This window comes from Falco biarmicus, chromosome 3 (genome assembly GCF_023638135.1).
Source record: "Falco biarmicus isolate bFalBia1 chromosome 3, bFalBia1.pri, whole genome shotgun sequence".
Classification (NCBI taxonomy): domain Eukaryota; kingdom Metazoa; phylum Chordata; class Aves; order Falconiformes; family Falconidae; genus Falco; species Falco biarmicus.
The window spans coordinates 51287754-51309235 of NC_079290.1; the positions used below are offsets into that span (position 1 = coordinate 51287754).

The 21482-nt window shown below is 40.0% G+C and overlaps 1 protein-coding gene across 2 annotated transcripts in view; it reads left to right on the forward strand.

Annotated features, from left to right (window-relative positions):
- The window catches only part of LOC130145708 (ethanolaminephosphotransferase 1-like), a 57751-nt gene that overhangs the window by 24982 nt on the left and 11287 nt on the right, over window positions 1-21482 (forward strand). For both annotated transcript variants that reach the window (XR_008820649.1, XM_056330940.1), the window contains exons 5-6: window positions 3679-3947; window positions 12028-12136. Coding sequence is in view for 1 of the 2 variants with exons in the window: in XM_056330940.1 (XP_056186915.1) it covers window positions 3679-3947; window positions 12028-12136 (378 nt within the window). In the remaining variant the exon portion in view is untranslated. The remainder of the gene's footprint in view (window positions 1-3678; window positions 3948-12027; window positions 12137-21482) is intronic.

Below are 21482 nucleotides of genomic sequence, written 5' to 3' on the forward strand. Positions count from 1 at the left end.
ATTTTGCTTTCTCTTCCAAAGCTAACTCATTCCAAACTAGTCACTCCACAATGTGGTGAACAGAGTTAATTTGGGGGGGGGGAACTCAAGGTGGTATATTTACACGGACTGCCCTGTGCTGTGTAGAGGTACCCTCTCTTTGGAGCTGGATCTTATAAAGCCCTGCACTGCAGAGAGTAGCCATACATTTGTGTGCCATACTTATCATATGCAGACTAGACATTAATGTCTTCTAGATGTACGCTGCAGTGTTGTGCAAAGATGCTGGCCACTTCTGGTATCAGACCCATGCACATAGAGCCATCTTGATTTACCTGGGGGTATCCCCTTGTGCGACACCTCCCCCTGCACTGTAAATGCCTTGGCATTTCTATTCCAGTGGCAAGTTTGTGCCACAATTATTTTGTCCAGTATTTCTTTGTATTTGTGCCATAAAAATCACTGGGACAACCATCCCTTGAAGCTTACTACCAGTCAGATTTCCCTAATAGCTCTCTATAATCATTATCAGAAGCGTCGGTTTCTCTGTATGTAATTATATGGAGTTTAATGAAGTGGCTGTTGTTTCATAAATAGGAATTACATATTGGAGCTGTTAGTGTCTGACACCCCAGAAAGCTCATTGGAAATTCAGTTTCTGAGGTTCTTAATGTAGATGTTACTTGCAAGTGAGGCCTATAGTTCCTAATACTTGGATGACAAGGAATATAGTGTCGACAGTCAAAGCTATAATGAACTGATATATATGTAGACTTTTATGTCTGCTGTCCAAGCCACTTCATGAAATATTTAGTCTCAGATTTAATTCTGCATGGCCAAAGTTGTCCCTTTGAAAGACTGCAAAGAGCCATAATAACTAACCAACTATGCAGCTTTAATCTCACTCAGCTTCTTTTTAATGACAGTTACTCTCTCCAAATTCCCTAGCATGCTGTTCTCTTTTCCCCTCTTTGTTAAGGTGGTTTGGTATCTTCTCCCTCACCGTCAAGTGGAGTACTCTTTGCTGTTTTTTTGAATTCCTCTATTTAAATATTATATGAACTTTAATAAAACTGAAGATTTATGAACCTTTATGAGACAAAATCATAACATAAGAATTCTAAAGCAATGGCAGTGTAGGATGTCCACTATTGAACATACGCTGTTGCTGGTGTGTGTGATTTAGGACTGAAACCTAAACCAAAATATTTTCAGTTTCTTAAAAAGCTAGTGAAACCCCATGGAAAATGTGTGTGGGGGGGTGTTTTTTTTTTAAATCTTACTTTTTAAAATCTAAAAGATCCGATTTTACTTATGTGTTATACAGTTCCTGTATTTTTCTCCATGTCTAGTGTAATTAAAAGTACCGTATTTCGTGACACCATTATAAGCCTAAAATCTTTTTAGTAAAACTAAAGTTCCTGCAAAATGAAAATCACTCTTTCACTGTGATATACATAGTTTACATCCGATGTCAATATTCTTTTGTGACGACCTAAAATAATTTATGAACAGACAAATCTTCTATCGTTCTCATTTTTTTTTAAATATTACCCTAATAACTAAATGCTCTCTGATTTGCAATAGATGTTCTTGAAATATAAAAGACCATAAACTTTTTAGGGATGATTACATATCTATTTGCTAGTTAATTTTCAGAAGTAGCCTTTAACAGACTGAAGAGTTTCTACATTTATAGCAACACTATTCAAGTAACCTCAAGCTTATATAGTTTTCTTTCTACACATTTCAGTAAGATGCCGACAATTCAATGGTGTTAAGAGAGCGAGAATGCAGCTCTAGAAGAGGACAAGCCATATTAAAAATCCTCTATGAGATCTTTAACTTTTAGAGTTGTGAGAACTGTCTCAATAGATTTGTATTTGAGCAGAGGATATCTCACAGCTGCTTAGGTATTACAATAGGGAGATAGACTAAAATCTGTACAAAATGAAATCCCATGTTTTCCTGGTTTAGATCCCTGAAGTATATTTACATTAAACAAAACTCAGAGTACTGCCAAATAATCTGGAAAAGTAAGTAGCATATGATCTGTAGCAGCTGTGGAGTCTTTGGTCTCACTCTGCTGAGTTGTATCTCTAGTCAGTTTTGGGTTACTAATGCTATCAATAGCTAATAATCATTGGCTATAGTACCTGCCAAGTAATATTAAAAAGAAAAGAATTCTTCATGTTATTTTGAGATTCAGGATAACAGTAAACAATCTGTAAGGTTGGTCCTATGTACTTTTTCCTAAGAGGTTCATCCTGCATAATTACGCTTAACTTCAAGGAGAAAATATTTCTATTTCTCACCAGCACAATCTCTGAGAAAAGACTAAGGGTACGGTTTGGTAACACAACTGAGAAAGGTTACAGCTGCTTCCTTCCTTCCTCCTTCTCCTCCCTGCATCCACCACCCCTCCCTTGTGCCATCTCCCTTGCTTTTCCACAGCACCAGTCCTGTTCAGTGACCTGGAAAGAGATGTAATGTGTGCTGTCTTTCCACCCACTGAGCAGGATGCGGGTCCTTCCCTGTTCAGCAGCAGTGAACTCTCAGATCAGCTCAAGCCATACCATCCAACTGCATCCTTAAAGTGAGATCCAGTACAGTGTTTGGACATCTTTCAAGCACTTAAGTATTAAAAGTGATCAATACATAACTCACCTTAACAGTAAGGTGTTCTTGGAGTCATAGAATTATTTAGATCAGAAAGGACTTCTAAGATCATCAAGTCCAACCACTAACCTAGCACTGCCAAGTCCACCACTAAACCATGTCTAAATGCCACATCAACACATCTTTAAGTACCTCCAGGTATGGTGACTTTACCATTTTCCTGGGCAGCCTACTGCAATACTTGACAACCCCTTCAGTGAAGACATTTTTCCTAATATCCAAACTAAACCTGCCCTGGTGCAATTTGAGGCCATTTCCTCATGTCTTACTGCTTGTTATCTGGGAGAAGAGACCGACCCCCACCCAGCTACAACCTCCTGTCAGGGAGCTGCAGAGAGCAATGAGGTCTCCCTCAGCCTCCTCCTCTCCAGGCTAAACAGCCCCAGTTCCCTCAGCTGCTCCTCATAAGCCTTGTGCTCCAGCCCCTTCACCAGCTCCGCTGCCCTTCCCTGGACACGCTCCAGCCCCTCAGTGTCCCCCTCGCAGTGAGGGGCCCAAACCTGAACACAGTGTTCGAGGTGCGGCCTCACCAGTGCCCAGTGCAGGGGGACGGTCACTGCCCCAGTCCTGCTGCCCACACTGTTTCAAAAAATGCCGTAGTGAATCTACCCCACAAGGGGTCTGAAGTCTCAGGGGGTCCACAACACCAAGGGACAGGTGAGAAGCCCTATGGATGCTTCTCAGCACTTTCATTGAGAAACTGATTGCAGGGACTGACATAAAAGTGTTGAAAGACCGCTGGGGACAAGTAATTCTGAATGTCTTTTCTAAAGCTTATAAGGAAGGTGGCATTTGCTTGAAGAGTTGAGGTAAGGACAGAAAAGTGACTTGATAACTGAGGCAAATGTTTTACGAGCAATCCTAACGTGTTGGTATTGAAGGGACTGTTGTGCTTCAGTTTGTTGTCGTTGGTGTATTTTTGCTGTGTTATATATGGCAGTTGTGAAGTGTATGTGAAGAAAGTTACGCCTTTTGTTGTGCTCTAATTCTTTGTTTCTTTTCTTCTCTCAATCTTTCTAGACTCTATAGATGGGAAACATGCTCGAAGGACTCAGTCCAGTACTCCTCTAGGAGAATTATTTGACCATGGGCTGGATAGCTGGGCTACCTCCATTTTTGTGCTTTCTTTTTTTTCTGTCTGTTCCCGTGACAATGGGAAGACTGGAGTTTCTGTATATACAATGTATATATATTTAAGCATTGTCTTGTTTAACTTTATGTGTTCACACTGGGAGAAATATAACACAGGAGTTCTTTTTCTTCCTTGGGGATATGATATAAGCCAAGTGGTAAGTATTTATCATTTCTGTTTTGGTTTTATTTTTTTTTAAACTATGTTAGTGTTTTCAATAATATTACAAAAATAGAAGAATAGAGCTCAAGGCAAATATGTTTGGCCAAGACTTTGAATGTGAAATAGCATAACCTGAAAAGTAATTCAGAAATATTTCCTGCATTTGCAAAGAAGGGATGCTCTCAAGCAAATTGTCAGCATCAGAGATTCATTGCCTTGCAGGAAAAAGAAAGGCTTGCAGCAAGCCTAGCTGTCAGACAGTGCCGATGAGAATGTCATTTAACTGTATTTGATTTGTGGTATTAACACAAATTATTATGCTATCTGAAGCCATAAACAATTTTCCCACCAACACTAGGTTCTAAGGCATGATGTGAATTAGTCCAAGGAGTATTTATTAACAGTAATTGCACAGTTATACAATACTAGACCTTCTCAGTTCTACTGCCTCTTATATCAAATGTGGTAATGAAAATAGCAATGTACCTATACAGGGAGCATTATCTGTTGTCAGGTGATTTTTACCCTTGGAAAAAAGTTGAAGTCACACCAGCAGAGGTTTCCTCTCTGGGAATGATGTTCAGTACATGTCAATATTGTATCAGCCCACAGCCGGACCCCAGCTGAATTCTTGACTGGCTTATAGCCCTACCTTGAGGTGGACCTCTTCAGAAACATGCCTGGGGCACCATGGTGCCTTCAGCAGACAAATAAGTAACAGCAGTAACAAGCTGAGTGCACTGCCAAGGGCCCAGTGCTGGGATTTCTGGGCTGGCTTATCTGTTTCTTACGATAGTCAGGCTCTTGCAGCCTGAGGAGCACAGTCCCAGTCTTCTGAGCTTCCTGTCACAGGCATGAGATAGAAGGTACAGCCAAATATACATAATTGAAAAGAAGTTTGACAAATATTCAAATATGTGTTTTAATGGAAATACAGTATTTGAATTAATGGCTGCAGATGTATTGCTGTAAACATAATCAGAATTCAGTGGTTTGAGAACAACTCGGAGATGGTGGTCCAGCTGTGGTGCATCTGTTTCATCCCCTAGAAAATGGGTTCTGGGAGAAGAAGTTGGCTCAGGACTAAGACATTAGGCAGCCAGCTGGTCTGCAAGTTTCAGCCATGTATAAGTAAGGCTTCTTAGTGAAGTTCTTCCAGCAGGACAGGAACAGCTATGTTCAAGTCAATTTCACTTGTTGCTCAGATGATCACCATAGGTATACATGCAACTGGTTAGAAGGCTCTTTTGGATTGCTGCAGCATCTGAACTGTATTAGTGGTTAAATATGGCAGTGGGTAACAAGTAATAGAGCAGTGCTGTTAACTCTGTCAGTGCCTTTTAGTGACCCATGCCTCTGTCACTGCTTTCCCATCTGGGAAATAATAGTAATAAAATTTCCCTGCCTGACAGATTTGTGGTGAGGATGAATTTCAGTGAAGTTTGTAAACTGCTTTGATTAACTTGGATGCAAGGTGCTAACAAGTGCTATTTCCTGTTCCCCCCTGGTGCTGAACTGCTGTCCTGCATGCTTGCTTTCTAGTAACTTCTGTGATGATTTGCCTATAGTCAAAATGATGAGCATGTAAATGTAAGGATTTTTTGATGCTGCATAGCACAATCATCCACAGTGGTGGAAGACTGTACTACCGAAATACCTGTGTGTCAGTTTTCCCATCTGTAACAATTGGCTGTAGTTGTGATTGCCTGTGAACAGACAAGACGGGATTTGTAGATCAACATAGTATTTTTTCCATTAGTCCAAACTACATTTCATGCACACCAGAAAATACATAATGTATTTTTCCCAGCTGTACTAACTAGTCTAGTAAAAGATCTTAATTCCCCTACAAAAATTGCCTTGCCTTTCGTTTTGTAAACCCATTCAGCAAATCTTGTTTGATGTGTGCACTATTAAAGGTAGCTCTCCCGCTGCTTGGAGGAGAGGATACTGAGGATGTAGGCAGGTGTCTGATGATGGATAAGAAAGGTAATGTTCCCCTTGCTGTTTTTTCCGCCCCCGCTTCTCTGCTAGATATTTCCACATTCAGAGGCAGAGAGGGCAGAAGCGCTTACAGGCTGCTTTCAGACTGATTCCCAGCATTTAGTTCGCTGTTTCCTCCATGGCATTCCTAGCTGGATTGCTGCATGAATGCGCCTTTCTGCTGTCTTCACTAATTTCACTGACAACATGATGCTCTTGCATTGGCATGTCAGACATTCAGGTGGTCTAGTCCCCTGCTTCTGCTTTTAAATTTGACGGTAGCCAGGAACTTTGGACTTGGTTATCACCACAAAGCTCAGGAAATACAGTAATTAGGATAAGTGTGCAAATAGATAACTGTTGACCTTGATGAAAGCTTAGTTGACATGTGGCTCCCAGGACACTGCTGCTGAGTCAGCTCCGCTACAGCCATAAACACAGACAGCCCGCTCACTGGCTCTGTGTTAGCTGCAGTATAAGAAGAGCTGCTGTTCCTCATGAAAAAAATACCTCATTATAAATAGAGAAATTTGTGGGGCTTATGCAGATCACATTTTTCTATGACTTGATGACTCGTCAGAATCGGTAACCTAATTACGCTAGCTGGGCTGTAATTGGCACTCCAATTAGCTTTGATTACAGCAGGCGGCCATTCATAGGAAGCTGTGGTTTGTAAACTTGAAAAATGGCTGTAATGTGCCTGAGAGATGCTTGGTCAGAGGGCTGCTGTGTTTGTAGATCCAGAATCAAGGAGGCGGCGTCTGCAGCAGTAAAAACTCTTCCCTCTCCCTTCGGCGCAAGGAGCCATCTTGTGCTGACTCCTCTGCGGGTGGAAAGGGAGAGGAGCCTGTTCACGCCACAACATCTAGACAATTTTCATATACTTTTGAGTAAGCATACCTATTAGAAATCCCAAAATCACAGGCTGAAGAGAAGGCTAAAAAAGAAATCTTTGCAATGTTCTGTGAGAAATTCTCTTGGTTACGTCTTGTGAAAATAATCGCTTTTATTTTTGTCACAAGCCCAACCAAAGAAACCTAATATCTGCAAATTAAGTTTCTTGGAGAAAAAAAGACAGAGCTTTCCTGAGAAATTAAAATGTCAGGCTGCTGCCATATGTTAATTTTCACAGACATCTTGGTTTGTTTTTTTTTTAAAAAATCTATTTTCTTCCTGAAAAATTTAATATTCCCCTAACAAAATGCTCCCATAATCCTGCTGTTGCTTTTCATAAGCCACTACAGTTGAGTTCATAGTATGGGAACAAAATGTTCATTTTTCCTTAATACGGTGTAGTGATACCTCTGCTTACATCACTGCTGCCTTAAGCATAACAGGGAGATACCCTTTATATTCTTAAATAAAAGTTTAAAAGTGAAAAGATGAGCTGCTGGAGTGACCCAGCCGATTCCAGACTCCTTCCTTTCACTCCCCAGCCAAGAGGGCAAGCTTGAAAAAAGCACAAAAGCTCAGGCAGCAAATGTGAAGGTCAGCAGGCAGTTCTCTGCCCCTGCCCTTGCCCTTGTAGAGAGAGGATAACCATAAATCCTATATACAGTCATGCCTGAAGGCCAGGATGCTTGGACTGCAAGCCCCAGGTTTTTGGTTTGAGATGCTTTCCCAGCTGCTTCTGCCCAATGGCTTTGGACAGTCCCACCTAGACTCCCAGGGAGAACACTCTGCCTGCCTCAAAACTCTGAATAAATGAACTATATGTTGCAGGTAACGACTGAAATGTTGTAGAACTTACTTTTCTCCTTCCTTTCAGTCAAAACAGGGTAAGGTTTTTTTGGATGCTATATACCAGGTTTTCTTTTGACAAGCAGTTTACAAAATTTATGCTGAAATATGTTTCATATGGCCTTTTCCCGGGAAGTGCTGTGGCACCCGGTGTTTCAAGAGCTGGCAGAGAAATCCTGAGCAATGCAAATGCACAGCACATCTTTAAAAACCTTCTATTTCTTCTGAGGGGCAAAAAAAAAGTCTCTGTTAAAGAGAAAAATGAGGATGCAAAGGTGTCATTCTTTGGTCGTGTTATCAGGATCCAGAATATTTTTTTATTTTAGTTAAAGACACTCACTTTCAGAGTTTTTTAATTTGAAGTGTCTGTGGAAAGCATAGCCTTTTTTGTGAAGAGGTAATATCGATTATTATTTAGTTCCAAAGGTAGGAGTGCACTGGAACTGGTTGAAGTAAAAGAACTGGTGGCCATGTGGAAGCAGTGCTGGCCAGGCTATGGTGTCTGCTCCAGCTGCCTCCTGGCACAGCTGGAAACCAAACTCGCTACTCAGTTATCTGAGGGAACCCCCATAGTGTTTCCATGGGAAATTTAAGTGGAAGAACTTGTGAGGCACAGGCCTGCTCTGCAGCAGATTCCTTCGTTCTTAACCAGCTGGCTATGATTCTCCTCAAACCTTTCTTGGTTAATTAATCTTCCACATGCCTTTAGCTGTTTACTTATCACATACTGCATATCTAAATGCAAAATGACCTTTTTAAGATACATAAAAACCTATCTTTATAGGCTAAATTTTCCAGCTTTATTTATTGAAAGACAAAATACTGAAAAAAAAATTAGAAAGGAAAAAGTATACATTACACTATAGCTAACTCCTATTGAAACTCACTTATCGAAAATCATTAGTTCTTACTTTTTTAGGCAAGTGTCAAGTATATTTTTAGAGGCAAAAAACAACATTGTATTTAAAATTAGTTTGTTCTCTAGACGTTAATTTTGAGTACTGTGTTAATGGAAGATATTTCAACACATAAGCAATCAATGCCATTGGAAAATGCTAGTGAAATTGAATATTACACTGAAATTAACATCATTTTTTGTGGAATCAAATAATTTAAAAGCGTAGACATAATAATAATAATTTTAAAAAAGATAAGAAAATGTTTGATTTTTTTTTCCTGTGTAGTACATCACACAGCATACTCAGTGTGCCTGTGTATAAAACAGAAATGGTGGATCATTAGGGAGAGAAACAATGTGTGTATGCACACACACAATCTAGAATATTTTGGTCACAAATCTTACACCTGAAGTAACTGGAAAACATGAAAGAGATGGTGATTTTAAAAAAAATCAGATATTTTAGAGAATAGTTAAAATGCTAGAAGCTAGAAAATTTTGAGGTGTTATACTGCTTTTTAGCAGTTAGGGAATATACTGCTAGAATATTGCCAATGCCATATTAAAGATGTACACTGATTTTACAGAGGGACAAAGGTGACTATGTCGCTGTGATTTACTAAATTGTGACAAGATAGGGAGCCACTGCTCAAAAGCCAACTGTCCTGGTGTTCAGCTGTATCAAAGGGCCTACAAATTACCACCATGTATTTCCAGGTTTTTGACTGCATAAGTACTCCTCCTCCTCATAGGTAAGGCCTTGGCAAGTGAAAAATTTTCCTTGTCAGATGCTGCAGTGAATTGGAATCCAAGATTGTACACATCTGATGCTAACTTGCTATATAGTCCTTATTTCTGTTACTTGATTTGGACTTCTCATTTTACAAAAGGTTGCAAATATATTTCCTTGCTAAAGACTACATTTATATCTGAAAAGTACTAAAGCTGTTTGATGCCAGAGAGATGAGTAAAAAGCCTGGCCATCTTGTCTTAAGTAGAATCATTCAGTTGCACTTAAGAACACCGCTTTACATTTTAATTTTATTTTTTTACCAGCAGTGATTTTAAAAACAGTTTATACAGCTGATTAACATACTTATGTTTTGTCTAATAATCCTGACAATCTTCAGTTGTCACACTATAGCTTAGATCAAAGGATGGAGACATTTTCTCATTCTTCCAGCTTTCTAAAGGAGGTCTTTGAGACTGCCTCAGTGAAGTCAAAATTACGAGTCCTTAAAAAACAACACCACAAATTTGAAGCCAAAGAATGTTTTTTCATACACTACATCTGTTCAGTAAGAGGCAGTCTCAACCTGTGAGGGCTGCGTCACCGAATCCCAGGGCAGGGGATTCCCCTGAGAGTCTGTTGCGCAAACACTCCTGTTCCTAGAGGTGTGCTGACATCTGACAGTGATACTTATGACGGTACTGCCAAAAGTACTAACTAATAACAGATAATACTGCAGTTCCTCCTTTATCACTTGCCAAGAAAGTCAGTTCAGAATGCAACGTGTGAGGGTAAATTCAGGCTCCATGAAAGCCAGTTGGAGTTTTGCCATCAACTTTGACGGGGCCAGGATTCCACCCGTCATGTCTTATGGATAACATAATGCAGTTTCTTCAGAAGGCCAAATGTTAGGTCTGTTGCAGTTGCTTGCAGAACCCTTTGTACATGTCCTTCCTTTAGACCAAAACTTGACTCACTGTCTTCGATGGCCCAAGATGTAACTCTCATACTAGCATCTGCCCTTCTCCATTGCAGATCTGTTGTGCTGCTTGTTCTTGCAGAGGCAATTCAAACATCCAATTCTGCAATGATGCATTCAAGCAAAATTCTTAAAGAGCAACATACCAACAGGGCAAGAATCTTGAATTTAGATACAGAGAAGTCAGTGTAGTCAAATGTAGTGATATTTACGAGTAATAGGGAGTTTAAGTGACATCGGTGCTCTGCTACTAATCTGTGATCTTAAACAGGCTGTTATCCAAAAAAGAGATTTTCAGTGTTCCTTTAAAAGGAAGTAATTAATTTAATAGAAGACTGGAAATGTGTTTATTGATGTTAAAAATGAAGAAACCCCATAACATAGTGAAAAACAAGTATTTAAAAAAACTAACCAAAAAAATGGTAAAATCTGTTGTGCAGGTAAAGCTGTCAAATATTTATCATCCCAGAGTCAGAAGCTGTATTGAATGGAAAATATAAAGGTTACTGAATGTTACGTAGGAATAAATAGATGACTATGCAGTCTTCTAAATGGCATTATAATTAACATAGTTGTTTTCATTTAGAGATAAAGCGTTCACAATTCATTCTTAATCCAAATCTAGAGGAGTTCAGGAGATTGAGATATGTAGCATGAAGCTTACAGTCCCTTATGAGTCCTATAGCAAAGCTAAACATCTGAGAACAAAACAGCCTAGAGAAAGAGCAGGGCAGCAGTCCTGCTCGCTGGGCGTCAGCAGCAGAAGGGGCTGCAGGGGTGGGTGGCCTAGGCTGAGCCAGGAAACAAGTTTCAGGAGGGAGAGGGGTCCCTTGAGGAGGTGGGATCAAAGGCACAAGGGCTTGGGAACCACTGAGCCACATTCAGTACTGCATTTGCATGTTAAACACCTAAAATGAATAATGAATTCGTGCCATAAATTGGAGGTGGTGCTGCTACAGGTAGTACAATGGGTGTGAAAGGTATTGCTCTAGGAGCTGTAGGGTATTGACTGCAATAAGATTTCTGACCTCAGCTGGGTCACAAAATTAATCCTGAAGAGACAGTAAACACTACATTTACATCTCTGATGAAGCTGGTGGCACTTCAGCAAGTGACTCATGAGTCTTCTGTATGAGTCCTTTCACTCTTAATGTTTCTTTTTGTGTCCTGTAACAATGTTATCTGTGAAACGAATTAAAAATCAGGGAAGACTTCAGCTCCCTCCCCTTCTTTTTATTTCTTCACATTCAATTTAACTTTATTTAAACTTTTTTATTATTTCAGGTGAGCTTAGATTGCCTCCCCCCCCCCCAACCAGTTATTCTTATATGATCAGTTCAGGGGACTGAGCTGCAAAATAACCACATTGCTAATTCTGAAGTCTGTATGCAAACACAAGAGCGTGCATATGCACTGGGGAGACCTGCATTAAGAAGGGATTTAGAAATTATGTGTTTTGAAAAGGTAAGTCAGTAATACTGACCACATGCAAGCAGATGCACACATTAGTAGGGAAGTTGCTTTCTTACTGTATTTCATATGTTTTAAATAATTTTGTTGGTGACCCTGGAAGCTGCTTCACTGCTTAGAAGTAGTTGTTTTGGGATGGCAGCATCAGGTCCTGTAAAGTGGAGACAGAAGTAAAACGACAGATTTTATTTACTCTTGTGTTTGTATTCAGATGATAAACAAAATTTGGTGCCTTTAGAAGTAAAGGATTGAAAATATGTTATCCTTTTCTATAGGTATTAATAGCAGCATATCTGCTGACTGGTGGTGTTGGTGTGGAAGTCTGGCAGAAACCTCTCCTGTTTGGTTATTACATTACAGACGCATTAGTAATCTTGCTTATAGGTAAGTGTCCAGATCCATGCAAAACTACAATGCTTTTTAATTATTTTGATTAGATATTTCTTCTTTTTCCTTCATATGTTTTTCCTTTTTCTAAGTGTTGGCTAGTCCGAACCCCATGTAAATAGAGCTGATTAAAAGGGCTAATACTGGAAAACTTTTAAAAAGTAGATCATTTTGGAGACATTTTTCCTCACTGGATTGCTGTTGCCCACAAATAATACAGAAAACGTTTTTTACCTGCACATGCAGTTCAGTGCAGTGCGCTGGCTGGCTGGCTCTCAAAGACTCAGGAACTCCTCATATCACTCAGATTTAACTTTATATAAGTTTAATGTTTTGGCCTGCAGCACACTATGCTCCAAAACATTACGGACAGAAGGAATAAAGGCATTATTTAAATAATCTTAGGAGGCACAACTGTAAATATGAAAAAAAGCCAGGTGGTTTCTAAGCTCTTTTTTTAGAAATTTAGTACTACTTTCTGAACAGAAGTCATGCATTTTTCATATACAGCAGTGGCTTATTTGCTCATTATTTGATACTGTGAGTGTAGTTTGAAGTAAGCATAGAACATTTTTCAACTGCTATAGCTAGACTGAGAACAAGAGTAGTTACATTTTAATGAATTAAAAACATGGTAGACTTAGCTAAAAATGTGCGTATGCAAAATGGCTTTGATGTATTGCTTGGAAGGTGAAGAAATTAGCATATAGGGATTTTTATATGACTGTGCAAGCGATGAGAAGAGGGCGCTAAAAAAACCCTGTTTGACACAGACAGTCTAGACTTAAATCCCAAGAAACACCCTCAGTCCTTGAGCCAAATAGACGACTTGGATATAGGTGCATACCCAACACCGACTCTACCCAGGACTTATCTGCGCATTTTGGGGTGGACTTTTGAATCCACTGCATTGACTTGTGCTTTCACCACCTTTTCCCACGCTAATGTCTCCAGCAGATACAACCTCCAGCCTCAGCAGTGCTTCCAAGAATCCTCAGATTGGAAAGGACCCTGCATTCAGGCTGTGCCTTCAGGGACATGGTTTTGACAGTGCTTTGGGCTTTAGCCAGAGTGTACAACTGACCATGTGCGACCAAGATTGTACAGTCTTCTTCTATTTTAGACACTCTGATAAAAGGAAAGAAAGGAAGGGGAAAAAAACCCTAATGGTCGCCTTTTCAGTAGTCAACTAATTATTCAGCTTGACAGAGGTGTAGAATAACACACCCTCTGGGGGCTGGCAGGGTGCTGAGGGGTAGGGAGTGATTTGTGCTCTCAGAGGAGCACCACAGGTCCAGGAGTGATGGATGCTGGCTCGCACAGAAGCGGCAGGTCAGGCCTGTGTTGGCATTACGTGCTAGCATGGGCTAGTCCATTGAACACGCTTGTTCTGTGCTATGTGCATTGCTGCTTTTGTTCCTGTCACCGAGGCACATGACAGCCTGTTCAGTGAGTAGTACACTGATGGCTTCTCTTGTGCTTGGGAAGCCATGGATGAAGGTTTAATTCAAACTGTTCAACATGTTAGGAAGGTTTGTGGTAGGGAAGCATGTCAACGTCATCAAATCTGCAGAAGCGAGCATCCTTTTTCATACTCCACTAAAAGCAGCTGCAAAAGAAGGTTTGATGCACTACTGCATTAGCATTAGAAAGAGTTACTGCTTCTGTCTCACATAGTGTGCTTGCATGAATGGCTCCATGAGCAGAGAACTGAGTATTTCTTCCATCATTGTCTCAAGCAGAGCAGATGTAAGAGCCAAAAGATTTATTTAAAAATACTGTCTCTCACACGCTATCCACAAGGGCATTAACAGGGCAACTTTTGCAGCTTAATTATAGTTAAATATGGGCAAGAGATTATCTTGGTTGACTCTATATTACAAAAGTGTCACAGTGCTTAGTAAATCTCTTAAAAACAGGTGCTAAATTTAAGTATTAAAAAAGTAGAATCCTTCCACTGAGGATCATGCTGATCCATAAAGCACTGCCGTTTCACCACAGGTTTGAACCTCAGCTCAGCAATAGTGATGAAGGTGGTTATCGCTGGATAACCTATGTGTGGTGAATATCAATATAGAGAGTTTTTAGAAGCTTGTAGTAAATTGCAGGATGCCACTGTGATTGCAGAAAAAGTATCAGTCTAACCCACACCAAGGGCTGTGCAGCGGGGAAGATTAAATCATTCTCTCCCTTAGAGAGGATGCAGCGTGTCCTGCTCAGTCAGATCCATTTGTATCAGAGAGCCCACGCTCCGGCGTGCTCAGAGATATATATAAAACTAGGCACATAACTTTTGTGGCTAGTTAAAAAGCAAAGTGATGTAGTGGGCCTCTGTTGTTTTTTTATGAGTTAGCTTCCCAGGACCCTGAGAGGAGCCATTAAACCATAACTGGCTGTCCTTAACCATCTGATGGCATTTAGTAGTCACTAGTGGTCCTTCTAACAATGAACCTGTAGCTGCTCCATCAATACTTGGCATTCATTCTGTGGTTTTACTGTTCTGTACACAACAGGAGTTCAGCTGCTGAGCCGCCACTTCTCCAAGAACAGCTGGGCTTTAGCTAGTACCTTATGTAGTGGGAAGAAGTCCAAATGATATGCACAAGAGTGGAGTTTTTCAGATGTTTTTCCTGGAGTTTCGGGGGTGGGGGGCAAGAAAAAGAACAGCCCACGTATAACCTAAAGATGAACTCTGCAAAAGCACCTCCTTGGAGGAAGCTGTGGTATTGCCAGGTGACACTCACTTGCTGAAAATAATGGGATTTTTATCAGGTGCCAGAACACACAAAGATATACATAAAAGTGCAGCAATACCAGTGTTTAGATTAGATGTCTTAGGAAAGCCTCCCAAAAGAGAGCTTTACGTATGTCCCTGGGAACTGTCTAGCACACTGTGAACACCTGTGGGAAGGTCAAACTTTGGGCTGCTGAACAGTGACCTCAGAGGACTCCCTTGTGAAGCAGAGAAACTTCTGCATAGTATTTTATGGGAATTTTTCAGCTACCCAGTGAACAAAACCCCATAATTTTCACAGGCAGTGAATGCAATTCCATCCTGCAGCTCCAAAACACACACCTAGCTGGACACCAAACAGACGAAGGCGGCCATTCTCCTGTTTCCAGATTGTGTTGTCCTGGCTGCTAGACAGAAATGCCTTTTCTCTCCTAGCAGGATAGCAGCCAGACCTTTCCAAAGGTATGTGCCTGTGTGCGCAGCTGGAACTAATCACTTCTGCTCTCAGCCAGGCTCCTGCGGATGGCACTCCCAAAGCTCTCTTGGGATTTAACCTCAATTGTCCCATAGTGTTACCTGCCTAACTAGAGTCCCTTCAAAGGGCAGCACTGGGGTGAGAGCTCTCATTTATTTTCGCCCCTCCAGGGTATCCCAAATGCCTAGCATTCCCTGTCACTCTGCTGTCAGGTTGAGAGCAATATAAAATATTTACAGTACACATTTTAAAACAGTCAATTCCCCACATAAAGTCTAGTACCACAAATGATGCTATAGACTTCATAAGATTTTGACTGACAGGTAAACATCAGTAGTTCAGGGATCAGCATTACTAATTGATGATGGGTTTTGTCTCACATTGCAATCAGATGACCTGTAATAGGTGCATGTTCTGAATGAAGCATTTCCCATTCTTGGGACGTTCATACTTGCTCTCTAAGATAGATTTTATTGTGTCTAATAATATTTGAGTTTGGTCTGCAATCCTGTCCTCGCTGGAGACATTTATATGTCTTTTCTCCTCTACCTGACTGTTCATTTCCTTGAAACTCACTGAAAATTTATTTCAGTCTACTAAATTTGTCCAGAGAGCTCAGAAGTTACGGTGGGATGCACACAAACAATTAAAGTGTTATCACATTAGCTTCATCCCTTAGGAAGCCAGGTTGGAAACACGACTCCTGGATGCACAGGAAGATTCCTGCTCCTCCTCGGTATTAATTGTAACCACAAGAATAAGCTTTGTGGTTAAAGGACCACCAGACCATAGAGTGGATATGTTGTACTGCATCAGTGTGTGTCACTTGGGGCAGACATTTCCGTAATCAAGACATGGTGGCACATTTGAGTCCAGTCGATCTGGTCAACAGTGCCCAGATCTGGCTACTGAAGGCTGTGGCAAAGCTGAGACAAATTTTCAAAGTACAAGTTTGAACTTGAAATGTGAATGGAGTAATAACATCTGTCAGAGATCTGAATCTTGAACTTTCTTTTAGAGATGGGGCCAAAGCATTCAGAATTTTTTCCTGTGATGTGTATTGGATTGAGTTCTACGCTGACTTTTGCAGAGTGTGTTCCTTGAGGTTCACTCCTTCTCTGAGCTACTTAAGTATATAAAATGAAGAGTAAATAAATAAATAAATGAAAACATAGTAGCAACAAAAAACTAATGATGAGCTAAGCCACAACATTTGAAACATGTCAAGTATTTGAATCCTGTCATAGTGGGAAAGCACAGTTGTCTGTCTAAAAAACAGCGCCTTGTCCTTGCAGTGTGTCCTGTGTGTCAAAGGAAGACACAGAAGTCCTTGCAGTGGTTAATTATACAGCAGCCTGCTCTTTTTTTCAGTGTCAGAAAATGTTTAGGAGGGCATGGTCAAATCATAAATTCTTTCTGCCTCATAGGGGTAAGTCATTCTGTAGTGATTTCCTATAGTTCCCATTGCAAAGTGGCTGATGGTTCTGCCTTACTGATGGATAGTTGAATGATTAAATGTTATGTGATAGGTTTTCAAAACGTTATCACTCCAACAGGCTTTGACTAGCCTTGTTTTGAAAAGTCTGGTTAACATGAGTTGGCTTCTATGTTATGTGTCTGTCACCAATTTAACATTTATTAAAGCATTGTTGAGACAGATTGTATGAGACTTCATTGAAGTAAAGGGTGTGAAATGCTCACCTGTCACCCAAGATATATATAAAAAGCAGCTGAGTTCATGTTTGGAGTAACTCATCCGAACCAGTCAGAACAATAACCCAGAAAACTGGAGCGCTGAAGGCCGGAGGCAGAGCAGTGTCACGGGATGCTGATTACAAGTGGGAATGGGTTTGGTGCTGTTAGCTGCAAGGAGTCGTCTCACGGGTGGTGGGAGCCCCAACAAAAAGTCAAACAAAGGAGCTCACCTGGCAGAGGCTTTCTGCAAGTCAGTCTGGACTTTACAAGTGAAGGCTCTGTTTCCCTGGTCCTTGATTCTTCCTGTGCCCAGAAAAAGAGAATGATGTGTACGTGCTGTGTGAACAGGAACACGTAAAAGAAACATCTATATCCATAAACTAATTTCTCAGGCTGTGCTAAATCCCTCCAAATGCTAATTGTTAGCTTACAGCTCAGTTCAAGAGAGATAAATGCGGTGTGTATTTCCTTAGACACTGAAAATAAGCTATGAAATCAACAGGCATGATAAATGCATCCCTTTACAATCTTTATACTCAAGAAGTATCTTAGATGCTAAATGTCCAAAACATATATCAACTTTGTGCATGAATACAGTGCTCATGTTTACACTGTGCTGTTAATCCCTGTAAAATTCAATTCATACTGTGTTGATATGTTTAGGTGTATTTTTCTTCTGTCCTTAAATTGCTTAATGTATTCAGACTTTACAGGCTCAATTAAGTCTGAAAATTATATACTCATTTTCTAAGCTTTTTTCTCCCCCAATTACTAAGTGGTTTTAAGTTTGCCATTTTATATAATAATAAAACATAATTTTATAGTTAGTGGACAGCTCAATATGCAGTTATCTGTTTGCATAAGCAACTAAAAGAGTTGCCTTCTCAAGATATGCCTGAGAAAATCACACTGTTCCGTAAAGAGCTGCTGTTCCAGTTACAAATACTTTTAAATGTTCACCTTTTGTTGAAGCTTGCTTCCAAGCGCTGATCAGCGTGCTAAACATTCAGTGTGTTATTTTCACGTGTCTAGCTGCTCTAAATGTGGAAGAAATTTTGAAAAAAACCATAGAAAATTGTTTAAAGATTTTCCCAAACTAATACTGATGCCTAAATAGTTTTAATCACAATTTTTTCTGTGGTGGCTAAGAAAGGTAAATGATAACATCCCGTTTCTTTAAAGCAAGCATTGACTATGATGAATTATTCACCTAGAGATAGAAAGGCCAAGCAGTATGTCAAAGAAAGCCATGTGAAGGTGTGGGCAATTGAAGAAAAAGAGAGTAGGATGATAGTATTTCATTTGTAGGTTGAAGTGCAGCTACAACTGCCTGCTGTTAAAGAGTTGATTTTTACTGAGCTCGACTTCTGCAGTATGCCCATGAGAAGCTTTGCACAGACCTCTTCACTGCTTCCCAAATAGGGGGGAGTCTTTTTTTGGGGGAGCACAGCAGATGTGGAAGGGTACTTTTCTGAATGAATTCCCACAGTTTCCAGTATGGTGTTCACCTATAATTACATCTCTGTATTGCACTGTGTAATTTTTGAACTTTTAGGTATCAGGAAGAGCCAATTCTTAACAAATAATATTTCAAAGCTTTTCTTAGGACAGTTTAAGGATGGTTCACTTGCCAGGGACTTGCCAACAAACACGATTTCCAATAGCAAAGGTGTGAGGGAGATAAACAACTAAGATAAATGTTGTTCTTCCTTTGAAGCAGTATAACTTGTTTACAAGTAGTGGTTTAGGTGTCTTGGCTACTTGCTTGGAGTTGCTTCTTTATTTAGTGGTGCTCACAGTATGTGAAGTTCAGTGTGTTCAGGAGCCTGGCTACCTGCGGTAGTCTTTCTACCTTTGTCCGAACGCCAGTGTGGTGCTCTTCTCCTGGTTACCGAAATAGCATTTTCTAGAACTGCAAGTAGTGTCAGCAGTTCATTTCTGGCTGAACCCTCTTTTTCTCTACAACGACTAAGTCTGTATTTTGCAGAAATGCCTAAATTAGCTCAGGTACGGCAGCCACGCGAAGTTAACTGCAGTGTGGAACGGAAACGACCTGACTGTCTCAGGTCCGCAGTACTCTTAAGTTTAGTTACATGAGGGTTTAAGATGCCCTCATACAACTAAACTTAAATACACTGCTGTTAGTCTAGAGTAATATAGGACACAAATGTACCATGGTATCCATCACATGCTAGCTTTTTTTTTTTTCTTTTAATTCACTCAGCTATGTCACACAACATCCTACTGTTGGGAATTGAATTTGAAAGCACCAAATGAAATCTGAAGTTGTGACTAAAATTGATGGGAGTTCTCTCTTTGATTCTCTTTACACATGTGTGTAAATATCTATATACATATGTGTATGTATGTATCAGTGTGTTTATGTATATATCTATTTGGAAAACAAGATAATGCCTTTATTTCTTACATGTGGCTAATCCTGAATTTCTGAATGCATTGGGTTTGGGCTTTTGTTTTAGGTTGGGTGGTTTTTTTTAATAAGGGCAAATTAATTCCTGATAAAGAGCTTTGCAAATGCTAATTTTTCTGAAAAGGGAGTCAAGATAGCACAAGGCATAGGACTGACCATAGGATTGTACCTAAATCCAAGGATTTGGGCTTGACACCTTCAGCCTAGAATGACACAAGAATTCCCTGTCTGTATCTGTGCCACCCATCTGTGCTTTAGTATTTCTGCCTTTAATACAGGCCTGTGTTCTTCCATTTGGGTCTCAGAATTCAAATCAGCTGGAAAATGGGGGATAATATTAATGGAGAAATTTAAAAATACCGGAAGAGCAGTAATACTTCTAATAACACTTGAGGAATTTCAACTTTCTGTAAGGTGTTACTAATGCACTAAACTTGATTTTTTAATGATTTTAAAATAAAATATGTGCTTTTAGGACATGAAAAAAAAAAAAGCTCCATCATCATCAGTTGGGCAGTGCCTGGGTGGCTGAGCGCCAGAGGGACAGCAGTGGGTTTGCTTTCCAGGCTGCACCTTTTGTTCCCCAGACCAGCAGGGAATGGCAGCAATGCGGAAGCAGCAGTTTAGCTCCTGGGCACAAAAGGGATCCTTAATGCCAATTAAAAAAGCAGACTTAATGAGTACCAAAAGCAGCCCCCAAGCCAGGCCTCCTTAGCTAAAAAAAGATGGGAAAGCAACATGTTGTAGGAAATGATGGAATTGTGAAAATCCCATAAGCAACAGGGGAACACCCTTTGCTTTCCCTACTGCATCCTCAGCTCTCACTCTGTATAAAGTGAAGCCATATAAAAGTACAGAGGAGTAACTGGTGTAACTGCCCCATTCGGAAAGTGGCTTTTAGCTAGCTGGGGGATTGTTTGTGGTCAGTGTGTTATTTCTAACTAAAATGGCACTTCATAAAAATAACAAATTGTTGGCAACCATTGCTCTTTGAATTCTATTTCTAGTTCTAGTCTCTATTTCTGTTCCTCTCGGTTGCTTTTCTCCTAACAAATCAAAACTTCAGGATTGCAGCAGGAAATTTAGATTTAACCTCAAGAGTCAATGTTTTGTCTCATGTCTGCTCTAATGTGATACAGATGTTGGAACTGCTGTACGTAACTCAAGATTTTATTGAACTAGCCCTCCCTGCCTAATAGAAAACATAGCTAACCGGAGTGCACATTAAACACAAATCACTCTGAAGGCACTAAGACTGTGAATTTTAGAAATATATTTACAAAATACTTGGGATATTACTTCAATTGCACCTCCTTCAGCTGTTTGATACGGAGTTTCTGCAATGGTAAAGATGCAGAGCTGTTTCTCTTACTTGTTTTAAAAAGCAAAACCAAGAAGTAAACACATAAAAATGCAATACCCAAAATTATTTACAGGCTGGATATTCTTTCTTTCTAATTTTTTGTTTCCTCCTCTTTAAAAGATAACCAGAAAGACTGGAGAAATATATTATCTATTGCACCCCTTTTTACTAATTCTGTTTTCCAACAATTCTTATCTCCACTATTCTTGCTTTTTTTTTTTTTGGTTTTCCTTCTCTTGAGTTGCCACTGTGGCCAGAGTGTGCTAAATACTTGGGTGTGTCTTTGATGAAGACTGAATGGTAAACGTTGATGTTTCTCAAGACTGCTATGCCACGTTAGCCCCAGTACTAAGTCATCCAAAATCAGTTCTTTCCTCTATTCATTCTTATTCTTCTGTATTTCCAATAATTATTTCTAGTAGCGAGATTAAAGTTTGCTACTTTTCTGTACAAACAGTACGCTGCGTTTCTTAAACAAGATCTTTTTAAGGTGAAAAAAAGGAGGTTTACATCATTAGAGTGCTTTTCTTGACCATTACGAAATATTAAATATGTATTAATTTAGTGCACCAAACCCAATCTTCATGCCTTATAATACAAAAGCTAGGCAGAAATATGCTACCCAGAGCAATCTCCGAGCAGCAA